This window comes from Falco biarmicus, chromosome Z (genome assembly GCF_023638135.1).
Source record: "Falco biarmicus isolate bFalBia1 chromosome Z, bFalBia1.pri, whole genome shotgun sequence".
NCBI lineage: Eukaryota > Metazoa > Chordata > Aves > Falconiformes > Falconidae > Falco > Falco biarmicus.
Window position 1 is genome coordinate 66,923,583 of NC_079311.1, and position 25,168 is coordinate 66,948,750.

General features: G+C 41.7%; 1 protein-coding gene across 1 annotated transcript; it reads right to left on the reverse strand.

The window, feature by feature from the left end:
• Positions 1-12,724: 12,724 nt before the first annotated feature.
• Positions 12,725-16,272, reverse strand: HSPB3 (heat shock protein family B (small) member 3). Its single transcript, XM_056325732.1, has 2 exons — positions 13,422-16,272; positions 12,725-12,982 (listed from the first exon to the last, which is right to left on the reverse strand). Exon 1 carries the CDS (start codon positions 13,890-13,892, stop codon positions 13,443-13,445), a length of 450 nt encoding a protein of 149 aa, XP_056181707.1. The 5' UTR covers positions 13,893-16,272; the 3' UTR covers positions 12,725-12,982; positions 13,422-13,442.
• Between the last annotated feature and the right edge of the window lie 8,896 nt (positions 16,273-25,168).

Genomic DNA, 25,168 nt, shown 5'->3' on the forward strand with positions numbered 1-25,168 from the left:
CCACGTCGCCAGTTTCGCTAATCCAGAGCCGAGAGCCAGGGCGGAGGAGCCGAGCGCAGAGCGGCCGCCCCCATCGATGGGCCCGGCCCGCCCCTTCCCCGCCCGCCCCCTGGCGTCCGGCCGGCGGCGGCGGGTGCGGGGCTGCCGCGGGTCGGTGCGGCTGCCGAACGGCCCCGGCTTGAGTGCTTCACGCGAGGTGCTGCGGGCGGTGACACCTGCGCCTTCAGCCTCTGCGAACCCGGTGGCCGATTTCCCCGAAGGCCGCCGGGAACCCGCGGCTCGCGCACGCAGCGGCGCCTCGCGCCCCCGCGCCCCTCCGGCAGCCCGCGTGCGCCGCCGGGGCTCGGGTCGGTCTCCGCGGCTGCCGCGGGGCTGGCGGGACGGGCCGCTGCCGCCGCCGCGCCGGCATCGCTTCCCGGCATCCCGCCCCGGCATCCCGCCCCGGCATCCCGCCCCGGCATCCCGCCCCGGCATCTGCAGGGAGCGCGCCGGGCAGGTGCTGGGGGGGTTGCACTAATTCTGGAGGCCTTCGTCCGGCTGCTTGTTGCTTACCATGGGAAGTGAGGCTAGCGTTAGGAAAGCGTGCGTTTTGCTTGTGGGTAATATGTATTTTGGCCCTCCTGAAAAACGCGGCCATGCTGCTGATGCTGGTTTTCTGCGGGATAGCCTCAGCCCTATCTTGGTGCTTTTTTCCCTGCCCTGGTCATTTCTGCTCGTAACTCCTGTGGCACCTGGTCCTGTGTGGTCTAATCACATGGATAACCATCAGATTAACCATCTCTGAGCTCTCTTTGGAACCCTCCAGGTTTCTCTCAAGTTTCTCTCAAGAGTTCTACCTGTTCATGAACAATTAGGAGGTTGTCTGGAGGACATGTACCTGTTTGGTCCCCAGTTCTTCATGCTTACCCATCAGCATCCTGCCAGATACACAGCTCTTGCGCATTTCTCTGATGTACTTCGAAGTGTGTGTTGCTTCTCAAAGGTCTTTGTATCGAATAATTTGTCTTCATCTGTGGGAGATTCACTGGAATGCTACAAGACCCACTTGCTTCCTTTCATTGCTGCTTTTAGTACTTCATACCTGGGTTTTGCTTTGATTCACTTCTTCCTTCTGACTTTCATGTTTCCAATGCTGATGCACATATTATCACGGAGATTTTCTGTTTCTGTTGCTTGGCTTGTGTACTTAACATTTGCTTAGGCCAGCCTAGGTTTTTAGTCCCAGATTCCTTTATTGCTTAACTCTGGAAGTCTGTTTTTAATTAGCCGATACCAATAGTGCCCAAAGAACAGAATAAGTCACCACACAACCAGATCCTTGGTCCCCAGCCCAGTGGAACGTGTTCACATTGTATCACCTGCGCCATCACCTCCAGACTGAAGCACTAAATTTGCAGCAGCAAGCTTACAGAGAGCAATTCTGAGTACTGACAACAGCGCTAAAGTGAGGAGCACCCATTTTCTCCCAAGAGAGACCTGGCAGCTGCCCAGAATGGCGCAGCTGATGACCTTGACTTCATACGACTCTGTATCAAGGCTTTGGGATTTCCCTGCCAGCTCACTTGGTGCTGGTGGAAGCACCCTGATCTGGCCCAGTCATGACTACCCCACTCCCAGCAGGCTTTGAGGAGCTTCTCCAGCCCTGCATCAGCACCTGTCAGTGCTCTTGGAACTGCCAGAGCTGATTTCCTATCAAGGAAAACTGCAGTGTTCTGCCGCGGGTGTGCTGCCAGGGTCTGCCTTTGGTGCAGACACGGGGTTTTTTATGCTGCATGCAGATTGCCATGGCACCCGACCCACGGCCCAGCACGCTGCCCTCTACCCATGTGGACAGCCTGGAGTAAGGGCTAAAGCCCCCACAGGAGGCAGATGTGAATCGGTTTAACTTTAGGCAGATGTGAATCGGTTTAACTTTGGTCTTAGATTTCGCCCAGATTCTGACTACTGCAAATCAAGATGAGTGATGGGGTTTTGTACTCCTTCCACAGGCACTCCTAAGGTTGATCTGAGCAGTCTTGATCATTCATGTGAATACTCACAGGCTGAACTACAGAAAATTGTCTCCCAATCTGCTTTTTTCTATACCACTTACTGTTTTATGTGTATTTTACTGCATCTGATTCAACTCCTTTTCCAAACTTTTCAGTCCTATTCATCTTAATTTCACTGTCCTTAATTATTAATGCTGCTTCCTCTGAAATAGTCTTTTTTTTTTTTTTTTCACATGAGGTGATCAGTACTGGAAATTATGCTGATCTGCTTGATTTGTGTAAATGCACACATTCAAGATTTACTTTCACTGAACAACCTGGAGTGGCAAACGCTGCCTTGCTCAGCTGCAGAGCCAGTCCAGAAACGGGCTTTTGCTGCTCCAAGTGGTCGTACTGACGCCTGTCAGGCTGCTGGTGTCACAGCTAGGGCAGGACGAAGGGACAATGTTGAGCTGGGCACCTATGTTACTCCTTTGGGTCCGGGGGCGCATGTGGCAGCTGCCCTGCTTCCCCCTGCCCGACTTGGCGCATTGGATCTGGCATCTTAGTAAGTACCAGCTCCGTATCTGTGTCTCAAACCGACACAGGCAAAGGCATCAAGTTCAACAGCTGCAAAAACTGCTACCAGGAGAATTTGAAGGTGTAAGATCTGTAAAACTAATGAGAATAATATTTCTTAAATAAATAAATACAGACCAGTGAAGTAGTTATTCCCTAAAATCTTCCAGTTTTATCATGAGATCTTAACAAAAATACATAAATTTGAGTCGTGGTTTTTCAGGCAGTAATGCCATCAATAAGGCAAAATTATGAAAAGAAAAGTGTGATATATTATTTTCCTAGTGGACAAAACTGCAAAGAGAATTTGGAACAGTAACGTGGTTGTAAATGACATTTTCCATTTTTCTCCAACAGGTGGGCCTATTCTGATTACCACTGTGTGCAGGCACTCTGTTGTGGATGTTAAAATTAACATTTAAAAGACCTCAACAATTATTTTCAAGAAAACCATCCTGCAAAATTAGAAGCCACCCTAAAAAAGATTTTTAAAGGCTTTGAAGAAGCTACTTCTTAGGCCATCAGTAACCATCTACAGTGTCAAGAGAAAAGCTGGACTGGCTGAGCTTTGTTTCTTGTTCTGACTAGCAGAAGCAAGGATTTCAAAATAAGGATAGCACATACTGACTTACAGCATTTCATTTGCACAAAGCATGCATCTGAATGCTTTGCTTGATCCGAAATTTCTACCATCTTCACTGGGAATCAGATTTTAAAAGTGAATGTTACTCTGACACTATTGAAACTGATAACCTATAATTCAGTGAAAATGTCTATTTTTTAACGTATTCCTAGGGATCTGTAATTTGGGGGGTGAAACAAAGCCAAACTAAAGCCAAATGGCTACCAGTGTCTGTGTATGGGATATCTCATTTTTTAGTTTGGAGTTAGGCATCTCAAGACCTCTGAGAATATATGCTGAGAGAGGTGTTCAAAAGCAACATTATTTATTTTTCTGCTTAGGTGCAGAAGCTTAAAATAAAACATTTGGGAACATTTTGGGGGAAAGGTAAGGATTTTAGGCTAACTTGAATTAGGGAAAAGTGAACAAGTAAAGGCTCTGAAACCAAAACCAAAAGAGCGTGTCTCATCTCTGTGTAAGTTTTCCTTGAGGCCCCCAAATCTTTCCTTCTTTGTTTTGTTAATTTTCCTCTCTGCTTTGACTTTGCTGCTTTAGTAAGAAAAGCGCAGTGATTTTCCATGAGAGAAGAGATGAAGTTCTGGTGGCACTTACCCTTTTCATTATGGTGCTACCCCTTTGTAGACCCTGGAAAAACAGTGTGGATATTGAACAATGTCCCAGTAGGAGGCACGTGGAGTAGTGCTTTGTGCAAGAAAATGGCTACAAATAGGCCAATTTTCATCAATATGATTTCTACGAGCAAACTCAGTCAAATGCTTACTCAGTATTGATTTTTATTTGTTGTTGTTTGTACTACACCTTTAGATGATTTTGTTTTGGTGGTGGTACTATCCTATCATAAATACAAATGATCTTAATTCTTTTAAACTACAGAGACGGATAACAAATTTCACTTAAAAGAGGAATAAACTGTTTTTCTTCTATCTCTACATCATCTGTAACTGGAATGTCACAGTTCAGGGTACCTGGCAGGGCTGCCACTAGAGGGCACGAAGTGATTTTAAACACTGAAGTTGCCACACTAAAAGGAAGTGGAGACTTTGAACTAGCAAAGCAGTAAAGAAAATGCAATGAATGAGACCAATGTGTTATTCTAAGAGTATTCTTTTTTCGGTTTTTAAAAGATCGAATATGATTAGCTTTTAAATGTTTTGTGAAATCATACTTAAAACACTGAATAGGTAGCAGAAATAGGGACGCTTTATAGTGTGCTATGGAATTCAGGAAAAGTTGCAGCGGGGTTTAGGAGAAAATGAAATATTTTTCAAACAGGATCATAAATCAAGCAGAAATTGCATAGCTTTTTCCAAACTAGGTTGTGTAAAATTAGAGATAATTGAGCAGAAATGCCGAGGTTCTTGTTTGACCTTCACAATACATATTAGCTATCTCAGTCCCAGCCTGTGTAATTGATGGCTGCTACTCAGAAATTCTCAACTCTCCATTTAATATAGCTTGGAATGCATGTCTGTCTCTGTTCCCTGTCTGAAGGGATAATGTTTCATAACCATCTAAGAATGCTGTCGAGATCAATCCATTACATATGCAGTGGCAGTAGGGGTATGTGCTAGACAGACATTCTGATGGTGCTGAGTCTTTTGTGGTTATAGACGAACGGGGCCATGTCAACTGCCAGCCCCTTGACATGAATACAGGAAGAATTTACCTCCTAAATGTAAACACTGACACAGACAAAGAGGATGCATGAGCCTGCTGTGCTTTAGCCCAAGCTGCACGAGTCCTTGAGGAGTAACCTCAGTCTTATGTATTGCAATCCACCGCTCAGGTTAGACAAGACTTTTAAGATCATGGATCAGTCGTTAACCTAACACTGCCAAGTCCACCACTAAACTAAATCAAACCATGTCCCCAGGTGCCACACCTACACATCTTTTAAATACCTCCAGGGATGGTGACTCAACCACTTCCCTGGGCAGCCTGTTCCAATGCTTGACCACCCTTTTAGGTGAAGAAATTTTTCCTAATACCCAATCTAAACCTCCCCTGGTGCAACTTGAGGCCATTTCCCCGTTTTATAAAAAGCAAGACTGTGAGCTAAGTGGTAAGGAAATCCAGGTGAGGCCAACGTTATGTCCATGTGCCATATAAATGTGGCATGAAAATGAAATTATCTCAGCAATAAACCCATTGTCTAGGATGAATAAAATATAATATAGCAAGAATGAAGGATTGAGTATTCAGTCATTTCCTGCATGCAGGTATCTCTATCCTCACCCAGGATAGAGGAATTGCAAAGAGGACCTCCTTAGCAGGCTCTGTGCCAGTGCTAACCCTGGGGTTTATCACAGGAAAATAAATGTTGCTGGCTTCTAGCAATACACGTGACTTGGGTTCTTTGGGCTGAAGAGGTTCACATCAATGCTGAAATTGCTATGGTCCTGTGCAGTGAGGTATCTGGCAGAGGCTGGCCTCAGAGTGAAGGACGAGTCACAACAGCTCCTTGGTTATACCTGTCAATTGATCAGGATGGACGATGAGCCTTAACTCTAGTTTTTCTGTGAGCCTTTACTGTCCATTGCTGAACCTTATAAGTCTTCTCAGTCTCAGCCTGGAAACCAGAACAATTTCTCACTTACGCAACAGACCAGTTCTGATGGCAGTTTGGCCATCAAAGTGTCTTCCATTCTTTCAGTGCTTGTGTTTAAGCTGAGACAGTGCATTCTGCTAGCAGGAGGCAGTGGCATTAAATTCTGAGTGAAACTGTGTGTTATTGCTTGAGAACACAGAGTACAGAAAGGATGGCCATGGATATGCTCGTGTTTCCTCAGTCAGCTCAAGAGCTAAGGCATTCTGAGAAGCTCAGTGGCTGAAAATGGCATTAAGTTAGTCTAAGGCAAATGTTTTAGCTCCTGGGTTTTGCCAGTCTTTTGGCAAACATAGAGGTCTGCAAAGGATGAGGTGGTGAAGAAGGTTTCTGCTGTGTTTGGTTTGGTCTTTGTATTGGTGAGAAGGTGAATGGTATGAATTCCTTATCACAGGTGGTGCACCCTGTTGCTTCCTTACTTCTTAAACCTTTGTTTTAGAAGGGATTTCAGTGCTGGAGGCATACTGGACATTCCATACCATTAGTGAAACGTTAAGAGATGATAATTTCCTAATAGAAACAGTGTCAGAAGCTGCCTGTGGTCATTCTTTATGCATTTAGAAGAATGTTTTACTAGCTCCCTATAAATACAGAACTGTGTTCATATAAGCTTAATTATCTGAATTTAAAATATATTGTCGTAAAAGGGTAAGTGAAAGAAGAAATGCCAAAGTTAAGGAGCTGATAGCAAGCAATACCAATTGACAGTTGTGAGGAAAAGCTAAAGTTATATTAAAAGTTATATGGCAATGGGACAACAGGCAGGAAACTTACTCAGCAAGAAACAAAAACCTATCAATAGTTTAGATTAACATGCCATAATGATGACAAAACTGCCAATGGCGATGCAGAAGAGGTGTTAAATATATCCAAGGCTATTCAATAAATACTTCTGTTCTGTGTATAGGAAAATTGTATTCTCAGTTTTTAATGTTGCTGAATTCCTTTGCATTCTATTAGGAACTAAAGAGGGTGTTTAGCAGCAGGTGTTATACTTTCATATCTTTGTGCCTTACAGCATCAGGATATTAAATAGACCATCCCAAGAACAGTCCAGACTATTACTTTTAGTTTTAGGGTAAAATTTATATCACTGAGCAAATCTCAGAGGTTTGGGGGAAAGCCTGCTTTTTCTTGGCCAGGGTGATTACTAACACTTGCACAATTTATGGAGCGGTGTGATGAGTTTTCCATCAACTGAAATCTTTAAAAAAAGGTTGATGACTTACCTAAGTACAGGTTCTTTTACAAACATACTATGGGCTTCATTAGGAAATTAACAAGCTAGATGATGTGGGTTCTATTCAGGGGATCACACTGGGGATCATCACCAATCCTTCTGACCTTTAATCCTATAAATATGTACATCTTAACTGTCTCCATACAGTAACTATTTCAGGCTGAAGTTTCTAGAAGGTCTCAGGTAAATATTGCTATGGGTAGTAATGACAGAATAAGTCTCAGCATTCATATTTCTGTATGTATTTGCCTCAGGGTCTACTAATCTGCATTGAGTCCCTATCAGTTTCATTCCAGGATCAAGCCGTAAGGCTTCATGTATACATTAAGACAGAGACCGTACTTGTGGTTCATCTTGTGCGGTGCATACTGATCATGACACCAGGACTTGGATAATTGTGGTAAAGTTACAAAAAATATACTTGAAATACTGTTAAAATGCATAGAGCTGTCTGCTGCAGGTAGCTTGTGAGTTTCTGTCTGCCTTGTAAGACAGTACAAGAATTATGTTTTTATTTGTGAAACCATGCTCTGAAAATCATTTCCCTTCACCAATTTTTCATTATAGCTATGATGAAATGCTATTTGGACTTAAAGACTTGGACTTATTCAAATCCCGAATCCAAACTCAAAATTAGCTCACTCACAGACAAAAGCTGTACCTGCTCTCAATGCCTACACCAGTGTACTGCTGCATCATCTGTGGAACATCATCCAGTGTCCAGGCTAAGAGGAGAGTGGGATACCCTGGATAATGAGCAGTGGAACTAATAATTAAGGAATTATTGCCACTGGAACCCAAAACATCTTCTGATCCCATCTTACATCTCATGTGGAGTCACACACATCCAGAGAACCACTCACCATCTGGGCATCCAAATCAGCTGGCGGAGCTGCCCTCTCAGCTCTGCGCTGCATCGGCACTGTGGTGGGAAAAAGTGAGATGCCATTTGGTCCTGGAGGCTGCATGGTGGCACCTGAGTGAGGAAGTCTTGCTGGATCAAACTAACTCCATGCAGAGCCAATGGGAGGGATGACTGCACATGTTGACTAGGTTACAGTGAATCAGTAAATCAGCTTGAGTTAATGAGGTCTCGACAGTAAAAATTTTGGGGTGGCTGGTTCAGATAGGGCACTCACCCTTTAAGCCCCACGTTTTCCAACACTGCTAAGAGCAAGTGGAACTTTTGGAGATTCTGCCACAGTATCTTTGTTTACATGATGGGAATGTAAAATTAGTGGATGAGCAATTTGGAAGGATGTGCAACCGGAAAAAAATGTAGCTGAAGATAGCTGATGACTTATTCTTTCATCCTATAAATAATTTTGAATGTCTTTTCTAGCCCTTGAAAATGCTCCTTTTATCGAAGTCAAATATTTATTTTAGGGTGTTCAATATTATACCTTCAAATATTTTTTTTTTTTTTTTTTGACTGAGAGAGAATCATTTTTTTCTATAGTAGCTAGCATGGAACTATGGAACTATGTTTTGGATTTGTGCTGGAAACAGTATTGATAGTTCAGGGATATTGTAGCTGTTGCTGAGCAGCGGTTACATGGAGCCAAGGCCTTTTCTGCTCCTCACCCCACCCCACCAGCGAGGGGCTGGGGGTGCACAAGAAGCTGGGAGGGGGCACAGCCGGGACAGCTGCCCCCAGCTGACCAAGGGGATATTCCATACCATAGGATGTCACGCTCAGCATGTAAAGCTGGGGGAAGAAGAAGGAGGGGAGGAGATGTTCAGAGTGATGGCTTTGTGTTCCCAACTAACTGTTGCCTGTGATGGAGCCCTGCTTCCCTGGAGATGGTGAACACTTGCCTGCCCATGGAAGTGGTGAATGAATTCCTGCTTCTGCTTTGCTTGCGTGTGTGGCTCTTGCTTTACCTATTGAACTGTCTTTATCTCAGCCCACGAGTTTCCTTGCTTTTACTTTTCTGATCCTTTCCCCCATCCCACTGGCAGGGAGTGAGAGAGCGGCTGCCTGGGGCTTAATTGCTGGCCAGGGTTAAACCACAACAGTATATTTATGTATATATTCTGAGCCAGTTGGCATGTTTTTCCTGATCCCCATCCTTGCTGGTTATGTGCCAAGGCCCACCCTGCTTCTACAGTTTCCTCTCTGCTCTCCATGCACAGACCTGCCTGCTTCTGCTTCTGCATTAGCTGGCATGGCACAGGAGCAGTGTGCTCTGGCAGCAAAGAGGGGTGCTCGCTGGGGTCGGGGTCAGCCCATAGCACAGCAAACACACCGATGGGCATGAGAGGAACTGTAAGTGATTCCCTACTTGCATCAGTTCTTCTTGTGCAAGCAGCTGCTAGACATACTTCCCCCTGAAAACAGTGGCATCAGCGGTATTACCATGTGGCTAAAGTGTTAATTTTTATAGAGAATGATGGGATTTGTGGTGAGGCTACAGCCCACCGTGGTCTAGAGAGCCGAGACCCCTGTGCTAGCACTAATCTGGGCATGAAGTCCCGAGCTGCAGTGCCATGTGTGTCCTGTCTCTCCATCTGTGAAAATAATTCCAATAGGGGATGATATTTTAGCCTGAGCAGAGTAATGGACAGTTCAGGCTTTCTGGACCTGAGTTATCCCACAGGGAGAGTACTTCTGGCTCCAGAATTTGCACAAGTGGGGCCAGCTCAGGCATCCCTGGTATAATGTGCAGGTCTAAGTCCTTAGACTTACCTGCTGTGCTCACGGCACAGGGCCACTGAGATACTCTCCTCTGGATGACAGAGCCAGCTGTTGTCTCTGGTCGTCATCAGGACAGAGGTCAGTGTCTCTTCCAGATAGGAGAGGGTGCACCCAATATTTTCAGAAATATTCCTAATCCCATTAAAAGCCAAATCTTGTAGCATTACTCAGATGAAAAAGCAGATTTTGATTCCTGGCTATGAGCTAAGTTAAGGAACACAAGACTTGCCCCTCTTAGATGGAATGGTGACATCATGATACCCTAGGGGTTTCCTTTCCCCTTTTCCAATGCCCAGGGCTGCAGCTGAGCCCTTACTGAGTGACTGATGGGTGTCAGCCTCGGTTCACTGCACCACAAGGATCAGATTGTGTAGAGAGATCTCAAATGCCCTGGGCGCAGAAGGAACTATAAAAAGGCAACAAGCCCAAGGCATTTGTGGGCTTTCTGCCCGCAAGAATCATGTGGAAATGTATGTTTGTTACCTTGTTTTTGGAGGCTAGTGCTGATAACTGAGACATTTTCTTCTATGAAAGCATTTTCCATAGTGTTTATGTTTGTGCCTGAAATTATCCATTTGGAGGAGCAGTCTGATCAATTATCAGGGCAGTTCTTCATGGGTGGGAATTGAAAAGGCTCCATTAACACTTGCTTGGCAAGACCTGCAGCAGCATTTATTGCTTATTCTGGGCCAGGATTTTGTAGGCAGCCAGTATCAGGGTTCTTAATTTAACCACATCAGCATGTCTTAAACCTGTCTTAAGCCATAGCTGTTCTGAAATCCTTTGCTGTTGTGTTGATAAATTTCTCATTCTGCTGTCCATGAGCAATATCAGCAGCTTTCTCCATGACATTCGTATTCAGTTCTAATCAGATTATAAAAGTAAAACATCACATACAGTATATGAAAACACCTCTTTCCAGGCAATTGGGAAACACTGCCAAGTACTTTGAGGTTGTTCTGGTAAACACATAAAAATCATTCATCCAAGAACTTTTGATAAACGGCCAGCAAAAAAGGAGAGAAGCACTTTCCGCTGTGTTGTTCTTGGTGCTGCAGCACAGGAAGCCAGTGGCAGGTCCATCCCCCAGTGTGGTCCCTGCTACATGAGCACCCAGGTGCTGGGCCAGGGCAAGGTCCCATTCACCAAGGAGCACGGGCACAGGCTTTTGTAAAGGTAAGAAAAGGTAAAATCCACCTGGGTATCTCCCTGCCATGTTTGGGTCGGTATGTTTCAGCGGTTTCTGACTGACAACACCATGAGTGAGACTGGGGCACAGAGTGATGTGAAGAGACCTGTGATACAGACCAGCTGAACACCCAGCTCTCCATGCAGTTTCATGAGGCAGGACTGCGTGTAACCATGGTATTAACTAACGTATATAGAACAGACTATGATTATGGCTGTCTGGTCTAATTCCTTGACAAGTTTCCAGTAGTTTAATCATGATCTAATATGAAATAATTAAATCAGTTACGTTATTTTTTTAGAACAGCTTTTTCATCTCTAGGGCTATGGATACATACCATCACTGCAATCATAGATATAATTATTTTTATAATAACCTGCAGTTTTGAATGATCAGATTTACAAAATCCTCTGTAAACAAAAATCACCACAGCAGATTACTAAGTGGTAACCCTGAACTCCATCCCAACAGTTGTGCCATAAGGTGCCATGGAAACATGGGTATAAACTTGTGAGCTTTTATGAAGTTGGTGTGTAAAGTTTAAATCCAGATCTGTATCTAAAAGTAATTTTTTAAAATCCCTGTTACGTCTTTCATTAAATTTCTAGCTGATGAAGCTTCTTGACCTGAAAGTGTTGAAAATCTAGATTTGATTTTCTAACATGATTTTTTACGATCTTAAACCAATACACAAATCAAACACAGGGAATATGAGGGGAAAGGTGTGGGATGAGTGGAAATGTAGGCACGTATGTTTTATGTTTGCTTTGGTTTGTTAGAAAACATTAGGTTCTTGACTTCAGCTCTATTAAAAAAAAATAATTATTGCACATCATGGAAATTTTCAATCCAGACCTTATTCTCATTTCTTGTACAAATTTCTTGTGAGTTTTAGTGCAAATAATAAATAAAATTCAAGAATTGGACTACCCATTTTTCTAAAATCAATTGCTTTGAATATCTTCAAATCTAAACAACCATGACATAAATCTTTCTAATGGATGGACACATGCAGATACACAAGCTCAGGGCTTTCATTTTAAACTAAAGGAACTCTCTGGCTTCAGCTAGTGAGAGCCTGGGTTTTCTTCATCAGATTTTTCTCATATTCTTAAAATTGTTTTTGTATTCAGTTTCATTTGAGTATGTTTTTGATTTGTCCAAACAGCAGATGGCTATCATAAAGAGTCTGTATTTAACTTGGCACTTTCCATTCCACATTCTTTACTATTCATAGCACAGCAGTCATACTCACCTCTAGTACACATAAAAGGAGGCAGTTTGACTTGCAGCTGCAGATCTCCTCAAATTTGAGTATTTACAAACTCACTTACAGGTCTATTTTTTTTAAATGTTGAGAAGACCAGATACTAGATATAGTGGGTGGATTTTTTTTTTTTTCATCCCTACCATTTTCATGAAATGAGAGGCACTCATTGAGAAATGAAACCTGTGTCTGTAGTAAGGAACCCGGGCACTTAAAATTAGGTTCATGTAGAGCCCATGCTCATATAGGGAGAGTAGGACTGTACATGGGCAGAAAAATTTGCTCTTAAAAACACACTTGTGGCATCTCAGCCTAAAATGCCAAGCAACATGAAGAATATAATATTCATCTCATTGAAAAACAAGACTACCTAAAATGCGTAAGAATAAAGGCATCCATGCTAGAGTAATGCATTTTTATTACCAGGTCTTCACAAGGAAGAATTTGTTCCTTTTGGGTATTTGAAAGCAATATATTTTTTCTTCAGTTGCTAATAGATAGCAGAATATGTTAAACAAGACCAATTTTCTAAATGTCTTTGAATGTTTTATTTCAGATTAATTTGTCTTCGACAGGAAGTATCATTTACTATGTTTTCAAGCAGATAGAGTCAGTGATTACTCCTTTTTCTTTTAGTCTCAAACATGCAACACACTTCTAAGTAATCTTCCACATTTGGGTGTTTGTTTCTGGTTTTGGTTTGGTTTTTTTTTTTTTGTATACAAGCTTGAATGGTGGAAAGAAGGTTTTTTTCTTGATGGTATCCTTCAGTTTGTGTGCTTTTCCAGAGCCTAAGGGAGAAGAATTTAATCTCAAAAATTAGAAAACAGATTTTTTTAGTATGTATGTTAAATTTCCATAAGACTTAAAACCTGCCTATTGCTTCTTTGATGATTATCATTATGTATAACAAATGCATATTCCTTAGAAATATAACTACTCCTACTGAACTCACAAATGTGTTTTATTTTCGATATCAAATAGATTTTTTTTTTTTCTCTTGCTGTGACTAGCCTAAGTTTTCTACTGTCCAAAAAGCCTGGCTTTCCAACACATATGTAGCTGCAGGCAAGCAGTCTAACATTTCATATCAAACAATAAACACAGCATACTGAATAATAAATACAGATTTTCCTTTACTGTAATATAAATACAGCTACATGCTTACTACACTCTACAGTGTTGCTTTAATGATAATATTTTGTTATATTAAGAATTATTTTATCTCACCAATAAACTATGGACAAGGTTCTAATTCTCTCCCACCGAGTTCTTCATTTCAACAACCAAAATGCCATCGTGGCAGAAAAGCGCAGACAAGTCTTTGTTCTCCACTCCATCGGGTAATTTGTATTGTCTGGTAAAGCTTCTGGATATGAAACCGTGTTCGTCCATCCTGGGTCCGTGCTGGGCTTTGATCAGGAGCCAGCCTTCAAAAGTCTGAATAATGATATCTTCAGGTCGAAACTGCACAACGTCCAGCAAGACCCGAAAGCGTGCGTTTTCCTCCTCCGGGACACTATTCCTGGCTCCATCTGTACTTTCAGTGACACACCTTCTGCTGCTCAGTGCAGCTGTAGAAGGGCCCGGCAAAGCATATAAAGAGTGGTCCAGCCTGTGCGCTTCCAGCTCTTGGGCAGCAAACTGCTCTTGATAGCGTACGGGGGTTTCCACCCAGTGCCTTATAACAGCTTCTGCCATGGCCAAGGCAGAACGATAAGCGGCTGCTCCTGTGGCTTTGGGGAAACTGCAGAGTCAGAGCAAACTCTTCCCAGTCATATGCCTTACCCGCAGGCTAGTTTGTCGGCTGATGTTGCCGTTTGCTTTTAGCACAGGCAGAGCTTAACATTTAATAGGGTGTGCTGTGCTCCACTGCCAGGAGACTTGTTTCATCTTTTCTCCACTAACAATAGAGCACTATTTATAGTGCTGGGGTCTTGAGTGGCTTCAACACATGCACATCTTTCATGTGTAACCAGCAAAAGCACAATTTTAATGCACCTCTGATCACTGCAATATTGTGCTGCATGTCATTGTGAATAATGAGCAAAGAGATTCATTGATTTAAATGGAAGGTTAATGATTCTGTTTTTCCAAGGGGTATGCGGCAATAGATATAAACTCTGTATTTCTTCTAACTGAAATACTGAGGGAAGAGATTTAAATAGCTTGACGGTAGGAAGGGAGCAGATTTCATGTTAGGTGAACTGTGAAATTATTGAGCATATTGGACTTCATTGCAGAAGTTGTGCACATGTGCAAAACAGCCACGGTTAACCCTGTTGTTTGTGGTAGGAGGGAACCGTAACAACCCCTGCCCAAAGAGGAGGTTTGAAGGGCTATGTCTGCAGTCTGAGTGACCTACAAACACAGCACAGCCTTCTCCAGTGTGCCAGGGGGTCAGACTCAGACCGCAGGGAGAATTACAATGAAAGCTCGTGTGTCACAGCTTCCAGGAGACAGCAGACTGATTTTACCCCATCAGAATACTAAAAACAACTCGAAATCCTTTATGCTATCACATTGTACCAGCAGCCTTCATCTTCCGGGGCTTAAGAGCTTTAATCTATGATCCCATCTACTGCATGTGTCTGGGGAGCAGGACTGATGACCTCAAAGGCTCTCTGTGGTGTCATCTTCTTGCCACTCTGTGATCTCAAGGCAAATAATGCCTACAAGTGTTACTAGTTTGGTTAACAAGACCTAAGAGGAAAGAGGAGAAAAAAGGGAAAAGCATTACCAAATTGTAGTTTGTTTGCTAGAAAATACCCCTAGCTGGGCTTGGCAATGTAAAGCAGAACGCACAATGGCAACTGATGGTGAAAACTGCTTATTTCCCTGAGTTGCACTGATGCTAGAAGTAGTCTAACAAGATTCTTTTATTCCTTCTTGCTTGGCTATTTTCATTCAAAGCTCTGTCTCTCTTTCGTTTTTACATCTCCCATTACCATGAAAATGGCAAGTCAGTTTATACTGTATCTTTGTTTGCTAATGGACTCATGAAGGAAGAGGCAGCTGAATTTCGATAGCTGTCAGAAATGAACCTCTGTATTAAGTTGATAGCAGAGCAGGATTACCAGACATAGCTATAATTAAAGTTCTAAGGTTGCTATTTTATTTTAAGCTCATGAAGGCTGCATCATAAGGTAAGGAAATTTTCAAAGGCAGATCAAAGTTCAAGATAACTTACATCAATGGCCAACCATTTAATGTATTGTGGGAAAGGAGAGTTGAGCTACTTTATTTAACTATTGGCTCTTCCGTCAAACTGTCCGCCAGTAAGCATTTAAAAATGCAATTCCAAATGTATGGCTTGCTAAAACAGTGATAAAAATAATCTGGAACATTGCCAGTTATCTGTTCAGCAGCTGTTTTCTGTTTTGCTAGCCAATAATTCACTTGATGAGAAAACTTTAACCCTGAAGTGAAGCAGTATGTCTGGTTGGTTGTGATATTGTGCTTTTAGAGACTGCTGAAAGTTATTGCTGTCCCTACTGAATTCTGTGGTGACAGTCTGACTTATTTTACTTCAATTTTGCATTTCATTAATAAATGTTCTGCACAGGAATATGGCATTATTTTTTAATTTATTTTATTTTAATTATTCCCATCTTCTCTGGAAAAAAGTAAACTTGCCTATGCTTACACTTTAAAGGAAAACAGAAATTACCACCTCAGTGCAGCTCACTGTGGGAAAACATTGTCTATTCCTAGAAACTGTTGCATTAGTCTTTCAAATGTTAATTCATGTTGTTCATGTTAAGTATACTTGGAACTGTCTGTCTGGTCCAATTAGCACAAAAGATGCTTTGAATATGTCATGGATGGAAACATGCACTTCACCTTCAAGAAAACAGCAACGATGCATTTATTCATATAATACAGTGAGTTAACAAAGTTCAATGTTAATGCAACAGTGGTTTAACAAGACTCGATGGCAAGGTACACTTGAGTATTTACTGCGCAGAGGACAGGGTCAGACAAAACCGTCAAGGAGACCCTCCCGCTGAGTGATGAGGTTCAGAGAGGACCCCCTTGCTTTCTAAACTGCTGCTCAGGGGGGAGTTTAGGTGCGGCCAGATCCAGACTTAGTCAACAGTTTAAATCTAAAGAATTATATATGCGCAATCTAAGATTTCGAAGTTTAGCATGCCATTAGCCACTTACCAAGAATCTGTTGCGGCAAGGAATCTCGCAGCCCCGAGGAGTAACCTTGAGAGGCATCCCTGTTCAAGGGGAGATACTGGCGCGCAGCCCCCTACCATCAGAAGAGATCAGTGGGTCTCGGGCTGTCCAGTAACTATGGAGTGAGATGATTGACTTATTTGCATACCGACTGCAGAGGTTAGTTTCTTACAAACTTGGCTTGAGTCAGAGCTTGACCAGCACTGTTAGGTGGGCGCGCTGTTCAAATGAACCCTTGGCTGTCGTGTTGTTATCTATCTCACCCAAATCCACTTTGAGTCGGATGCAGCCGTCACGACCAGACAAATCCACTACGACCAGCACTGGTGGTCATCACTTGAGCAGGGTTATGGGAAATAAAGGTCAGGTCAGGGGGAGTGGTGGGCAGGGGGAGCACACCACCATAGATACCCTTTAAATGTATGTCATATACAAAGCTCTACAAAAGTTTATAGGATTCCTTTCTACTCTGTAGGACAAGGAATCAGAAAGATGTTGGTAATGAAGCTGTGTAGTTCTTTCTGCTCTGCTATCCTGCTCCTCAGTCCCAGTTCTGTCTTCTTTCTGTTTGCCACCTAAGGGCTCAGGAATTAGCACTGTCTTTCTAACCTCCTTATTGCTAATATGGATAATTTTTCAACAGTAGAAGGAAAACACCCTTGAAATGCAAACATCCCAACAATTTAGAATATATTTTGAGGCTTTCAAATTTAAATATGGATGCAGCGCTGCAATACTGAGGAACTTTTGGTGCTGCTGCTGCTATACTCCTCAAACACCTATAGCATACTTTAGTTGAGCAATGCATTTTAATAACAGTTGATTATTGGGGTCATTTTAAACCTTCAGAGAAGATCCCACAGAGGCAGGATTGATGTCCTTAATTGCCATCTTAGCATCTTGGTCTTTCTTTTCCAGTTTTTCTGTGCATGTGAAGGCCTCACACCCTGCTGTGCAGCAGGTGGGAAATCACTGTCCGGTGTGGGAAGAGTTGCGGAGCTGTGCTTTGCAAAGCTGAAGCGAGGCAGTCAGTTACCACGGCCTTGCACTTGTCAGCCCACGCTCTGTCTTGCTCATCGCACGGATTTGTGGCCTCAGTATCTGTTGCAGATTTTTAAAGGAAAGAGATGGGAGCCACTGGCAGTCTGGCTGGGAGAGCGAGGGTGCCCGTCTCTGTGGGTCACACCGCCATCTAGTGGTGAAATTGAAAATAGCTGCGAGAAGGAGACCCGAGGCAGCCTGCTGCAGGCTCGTACCAGGCGGCACTACCGACCTGAGATACTTGTACACAAAAGACAAACTGAAGGAAGAAACACACAAGATTTTCACTTACATCAGGCTATTTTCAAGCTAATATCTTCTTTCTCAGTTTTTTTGGAGGAGGGGAATAAATATTTGATTCATCTCGAACTCATGGAGAATATAGAAAGCAGACACCCTGCTGAAGCTGTGCTGTAGATTGCAAAAACATAAGGTGCACAGGCTCATGAGAATAACACATTTTTGATGCACATCTTAAAGAAATACAGATGCATCCTGCTTGACAGAACTTTAAAGTAATAGACTGCCTTGTTGCAATTCTCTGCATGCTTGATTCCCCAAAGAGAATTGTGCATTTCAACTACCATCGCAACTTGGTAAGTGCTGAAAGGGGAAAAAAATGAAAATGCCAGCAGAAGAGAACAAGAACCCTTCTAGTGAAACCTAACAGGCTAAATTCAAATGAGAGCCATGTAACTATCTGAAAATGAATTTAGGCAGAGCACTGCAAGTATCAAAGCACCCAAGGATGCCACTCATGACCTACTTTACATGTCATTCAAAAGAGATGCTGTCACCTCAGACCTGGCAATACATAAGAAATTTAAGGAAGAGTGGGACTTGGTGGCTTTTACCAGTGCTGGGTCTGTTGTACCCAATATGGGAGTTTTAGCTTTGTGGTGATACTGAAGATCTGGATAGTAAATTAAAATGTAAGAATTGAATGTGCAGCGACATTTCTGGAAACTGGAGAGTAAAGAGCTATTTTTCCACATGGTATGTAATATATTTTTGTACAGTGATAAAATTATTGTCTTCTACTTGTGTCACTTAGACTCCATTACTCCTTGGAGCTGTCCTTTTAGCTGGATTGTTACTTGTATATGTAATCTCTGAAGGAATTAAAAATGTAACCACAACTACTGCAAGAGTCTAATCAGCAGATACCAGGTGTTGTGTTTTCAAGAAGTAATGAGGGATTATTTTTTTAGTAATGCCTCATTCCAATCACATGGTATTTGTATTGGTTAGTGAATCACAACATAACCCTTTCTGCAGCAAGGCTTCATGCTGTGTTATAAAAGTTCTTGCAAGTTGTAAAGGCTGTGTTGTTACACAGGCAGCTTAACTGAAGGAAGGCTTCAGTCCATGGCTCACATTCTCCAAAACCTGGTGTCCTGGTTTCAGCTGGGATAGAGTTAATTTTCTTCTTAGTAGCTGGTGCAGTGCTGTGCTTTGGATTTAGTATAAGAATAAAGTTGGTAACACACTGATGTTTTAGTTGTTGCTGAGCAGTGCTTATTCTACGTCAAGGACTTTTCAAGTTTTCCACATTCTGCCCGTGAGCAGGTGCACAAGAAGCCAGGAGGGAGCAGAGCCAGGACAGCTGACCCAAACTGGCCAAAGGGATATTCCGTACCACAGAATGTCATATTCAGCACATAAACTGTGGGGAGTTGGCCAGGAGGGGCCAACCACTACTCGGGGACTGGCCAGGTATCTGTCAGAGTGGTGAGCAACTGTATTGTGCAACACTTGGGGTTTCTTCCGTGGATTTTGTTCCTCTTTCTCTCCTTTTCATTACACTTGTTGTTATTATTACTATTATATTTTACTTTGTCTCAATTATTAATTTTTTCTTAACTCAACCCACCAGTTTTACTTTTTTCTGATTCTCCTTATCCCACTGGTGGAGGAGGGGGAGCAAGCAAGTAGTTGCGAGGTACTCTAGCTGCTGGCTGGGGTTAAACCACAACACCTGGAAAAGGCTGGATCTGCCCAACCTCTTGGAAAATCTCCCCAGGGCACAGATGCTCACTTGTAACTGTAAACTTGATCTTCTAATTGTAGGGGTCTCTTGCAGAAAACTACTCTGAGCTCTTGCACTAAGAATCAAGTGTTTGCTCTTTACATTGGGAAACTATGTAGGATATGTAAGTAAGCATGGAAGGGACTATCAATTTGACATGTTACATCCACTATTACAAGACTTTTTTTGACATGTTAAGATGATAGAAGGTCAGATGAAGGATAAGGATGACAGATGACAGAACCGCAGCAGCTGATGTTGGAGCAACATCTTCACAGCATAATGAACAAATAAAAATGCAACTTGTATGATGATAACGATTTTAAAATTTCAAGTTACTAGGAAAGTTACTGAACTGATGTCATGGAACTCTTTACAAGTATTTGCTTTGTTATTCACATGGCTTGTTTTCTAAACATTTTTATGTCTGTTATAGGCAAATGCATCTGCGCCTCACAAATTCTTGAGGAACTCCTATAGAAAGCAAACTATAGTATTTTATTTAGAGTCATAATAATCTGTTCAATTCTTGCACACAGAACAGTAGGGAGGAAATGAACAACTAAGAGAATAAAGTGCCTAAGGGCTTGGAAGCTCTGTTTTGCCACTGAAAGGCAGGATCTAATGCACTCTTGCTGTAGAAAAAATCTTATTTTTCAGCAGTTAAAGATTAACTAGTGTTCCAAGAAGGCAGCCAGTTTTCAGGTTTCCTCCTCCTCTGCCTCACTGAGGTCTTGACTTGAGACTCAATAGGAATATCTCAAGGCAGTTGAGTGCACTAAGACTGGTGTATTTATTTTGGATCCATTTAAACTTCATAGCAAGTGCTCACTTGCTTATTTAGGATGTGAAACTCCTGTTCCATGGATCAGATCTTCAGGTTTGCAGGTTTTGAGGTTGACCACTTCAGTAAAAATAATAGAAGTACTGAAAATCTCACCTACGAGGTTCTGTGAGTAGGAATACTTCTGCTGTTTAAAATTAGGCACTCCCTAAGGCTTCTAGGGGTAAGGTTTGGAAAATCTAGGACCTAAATTGCTCATAAAACATGATAACCTGTAACTAGCACAAAACCCTTATGATCTCATTTTGTTCAGCTTTTTCTAAGGAATGTAAGACTGAAGTTAAATATCTAGAATGAATTGAAGACCTCTGGTGTCCTGATGCTCTGGATATGTTTGTCAAAATAATTACTTGCCAGAAAATAATTGAACTTACTAAATGAATATTGAGATTTAATATTTTCACTAGGTTCAAGTGTTGGAAGGGACTAAAGGTCCTGAACTGAACACACTTTGTTGCTCAGTGGAGGGTGTGTAACAGAAAAGAAGAAAGCAAGTAGTAATCAAGGTTTGTCAAATGGATGCATATTCAATAGAAACAAAGATGTTTTTGGCAGATTTACCTTTTGCTGCTGTTAGTAAATGTAATGGTATTGCTGTCCTGTTTGTATGGCTAATGATCTTGCTTTTGTTTCATTTGCCAGCAGAATATTAATTTGCAAAGAAAACACACGAGTGCTCATTCTAGGCTTAGCACACTATAATACTATTAATGGGCTTTGTCTACAAAGAGCTTTTACGGGATGAAATTGCTTGAGTTCAATTTAAAATTAACAATTGTAGACTCACCTCAGACCTCTCTTGGGGAAAGTTCATACTGAAATGGAATTTTCCATGCTTAAGGACTGAAAAGGAGGAACGGGACAAAAGGATTAAATATTTATTTTTATAATGCTGTACTGTAGAAAGAGTAAAAAAAAAAATGCCTCAGAGACTTGTTGGACATTAATATGAAAAAATCCTGCAATGATACTAAGTGAGATAAGTGGCTGTGTGTGCTAATGTGCTAAACGGCATATATGAAAAATGTTAAGAATATCGGTGGGTAACTGCAAACACAAAAGCAAAGCAGTAAATTTATTGATGGAGTTAAATGTTCTTTAAACCATCAAGAAAATAATGTTCTTTAAATGATCAAGAATATCACAATATATATATACTGCTTACTCTATAGATGTTATAACTCACACTTCCATAGTAGATGTTAGTAAGACAGATGAGATTTTTAAAAAAGTAAATCCAAGGCATGAGGCTTTCTGAGTACAGATTGAAAGAAAATTCAAAGCTGTTTGTGTAAGTGTGCCCAGATATTACTATGAATGTGAGGATTACCACTTGAGTAATGACAAAGGAGCTTTGGTTGTAGTTTCTGACAAAAACCCACATAAGACGGATTTCAAACAAGCAATCCTGACCAAACAAACCCGGTGCCAGTGAGTACTTCACTGACTAGATCTTAGATCACTTTTTCCTTCATCAAAATTTTTGTCTTTTTCTTAAATCTATGCTTTGTTAGTTGATTTTTGTCACAGGAGATAAAAAGTGTTTCCTTTTCTACTCTAGCTGTTTCCGTTGCACTAGAAGTGGGAGATGTTTAAAAGCCTTGTTTATCTCCCAAAATATCCTTGATGACTATAAGAATTCCCTTGCTGGTGGGGTGTTTCTGCTTTTTGGTTTATTTGGTTGTTTGTTGGGATTTTTAAAATCAAATCTGGAAAGAAGAGGATCTTTAAAAGATCATTTGTTTATGAATTCTTGAAAACTGGGGTTTGAGGGGTAGATTCTCTGTTGGTTTACAAAGGGTCCTGTTCATAAAGCAGACTACAGGTACTAAGAAATCCCTAAGCCCACCTCTTAGCCAACAAGAAGCTAGAAGCTACAGGAGTTCAGGAGTTAATTCAAAGTTAAAGTTAATAGGAGCCTGTTTACATGTTTGGATCAAATGGTCAAAAATTTACTACCTTCTCAGATTGCAATCTTTCCAAAGAGTATGCATAAAAAACAGGTTCCTTCCTTCCTTCTCGTAGCTTTTCAGGCTGTCCTGATGTTTTTCTGGATAACGTGCAAGGGAATCAGAAGAGCTGACTTGGAATACACAACTTTCGTACTCACTGAAGTAAAAACTCCTATAGTGCATTTTAGCAGGTAGTGGGGGTGCTTATTACAGCATTAACTTCTAGACAGAGATTTTCACACTCCTCACGATCACGTAAAGGAATCTCCATTATAAGATGCTAGACCTGGCCAAGATAACAGAAGTCTGTTAAGAATCTAGATCTTTGATTTTAATTATCTTTATGAAAACTTCAGATATTTATACTTAAAGTTTACATTTAAAGATAAATAGATTTTATTTAAATATATATGTATATTTATAAAAATATATTAAAATAAATAATATTTAAATATAGATACATATTTATATTTATTATAAGCAAGTTTGATACAGTAAAATAGCATTGACAACAAGTGTTAGCAAAAGGCTTTATTTCAGTCTTTAACTGAAAAACAGAAGGACAGCTGAGTGTGTACAATTAAGTACAACTTGCGTAGTATCTGCTTTGCAGGGAAATTCAGCTAAGACAGTGTGTGACCACAGTCTGAAGAGCGTATGATTTTCTCTCTTAACTACATACTTGCAATCTCCTGTAAATAATAATGTGGAATATCAGCTAGTCATGTATGGTTTGTATAAAATAAGGAGACTATAAAAACACCCAAGCATTCTGCCTATTTGTAGTGTGTTATTACATTTTACTGTAAAGCATATGGAATTGGTCTCATTCCAGAGTGTCTGCAAGTCTTGATGCATATTTAACAGTGCAGATCTACTGCAGAAAGTCTGTCAGAAGGGAGCCTTACCCGGACAGAAATCCAGTCACACATTTCCCCATCCTGAGTCATCCCAAAGCAGGTAAATAGAACCTGAGAAGCGAGAGGCTGTGAGGAGTGCTGAGAGATGCCCTGATTCAAGACAACTTGCTTGTGCCCATGAACAGAACAGCTTTTTTAGGGTTCCTTGCTGATATTTAAAATCAGTGATTTGGCACCTCCACCGTTGCTTTGAATCCCTTTGGTTAGAAAACACTAAATGAACTTTTTAATGTAATAATACATTGTGTTTTTAAATGCAGTGACTAATCATGATCATTTCAGACAAAAGCAGTTAATACAGATATGTCCTTGGCCATAGTAAGTTCATTACATTAGTTCACTTCTAATGTAACAGTGAATTAACATCTCTATTAATTTTGTACATCTTCCCAGTAAAAACAAGCCAATGACAGCAGAGCATACTCTGTTCCTTCCAGACTGAATCCTTGCCTGCCAGTGACCGTCTTCTGTCCTCCAGGGCAAGGAAGCAGTTGTTCCTTCGTTAAATGGCAAAAAGCCTTAGGCATGTTTTGTGTGAAAAAAACATTATATATATATTTCACATCCTTTAAATGTCATCATTAATATACTAGGGAGTTACAACAGGCTTTGCCTGTAGCTGTTTTCTACACCTGATTTTACACAGTGCACATAAGCAGGATTAAATTTTTTAAGTAGCATACTGCTGTACTTCTGGTTCGGTCAATAATGTCCTTAACTCTTGCTACACCATGTTTTTCCCCAAAGGATTATATGCATTTCACTCTAACTATCATTTTGCCTGGTTTGGGAGGGGAAGAAAAAATTCTCAAAAATTTCATTCTGCAGGGAGCAATAAAGAACATGAACCATGTATATACTGTTACATGTTCTAGAAGCTGACAGAGACATCTCAAAGCCACTGTACAAACACCGCTAGTATCCAAATGGCTCTGCGAAATGTAGTGATGGCAACGAAGGCTTCCTCGACCGTCCTCCAAACACTCCAAGGAAAAAAGGGCCTGGCTAACAAACCATTCAAGTTTTACTCATGGAAATCGGTTGAAATCTGTGGAAGCTTTTTTTCACCAATACCAGTGGCTATAAGCAAAGGTAACTTCCAGGCACAGCCAAAGTAAACAGCCTGTGACCTTGCTACCTATTTTGCAAGATCATGCTGGGGGTGACGCTGGGGTGTGTGAAGCATGGGCTGTTACCGTGGGACCAGCTGGCCAGTGGCTGCCCCTGCCCTGCCCCTGCAGCTGGGTGAGTGCTTCCTCTGGGGGAGGAAGAGGAGCAAAGAAAAGGTCTCTAGGCTTTAAGATGGGAGTGTGCTTTGGAGGGAGGAGAAGCCACTGAGAAGTAGGGGAGGCAGGAGGATGTGTCCTATACCCTGTCATCCAAAGGCACGAGGGCTAGCGAGTATCTGGAGAGACTCCCCAAAGCCCCAGAACTTCCATCATTCTTCTTTCTTTTTCTATAAGCCACAGACCTGGCTTTTTCCAGTTATCCTTCCCATTGAAACTCCCTAAACTTACTCCCAGTTCCTCTTTCCTTGCTTTCAATCAGTTCTAAGGAACAAAACCCTCAAATACACTGGCTGAGCCCTGCCATCGCTCCACCGCAGCAAAACCTGATACTGATTTTTCTATTTATTACAGATTGATCTTGAGCTTCTGAGACTTCATATAATCATCTCTGACTCCCTGCAGGTGTCTACTCTGGCCTGAGAGCTGAAATATTGTGTTCCTCCTGTAGTGTTCTCTAGGTCAATGGATTTAAAAAAGCACAATCCCAGTACGTTATATCACACTGTATTCCAATACCTAACTGTTGCCATTTTCCTCTGTTTAAAGGATACAGAAGACCCACCGTGTTCTGTTAAGAGTCTGTTTTCACTCCTGGACAGTGGCTTCCAGTCATTCTGGAACAGTGTTACTGGAAGGGTCTTCCAGGCAGGGAAGTATATGGAATAGAGAGAGCTGTCAGAGTGATGGCATTTCAGGGTCAGCTCCCCATCTCCCATC

Bases quoted from the DNA above. Each gene is read 5' to 3' on its own strand.
- HSPB3 (XM_056325732.1), bottom strand. From the start codon at position 13,892: ATGGCAGAAGCTGTTATAAGGCACTGGGTGGAAACCCCCGTACGCTAT.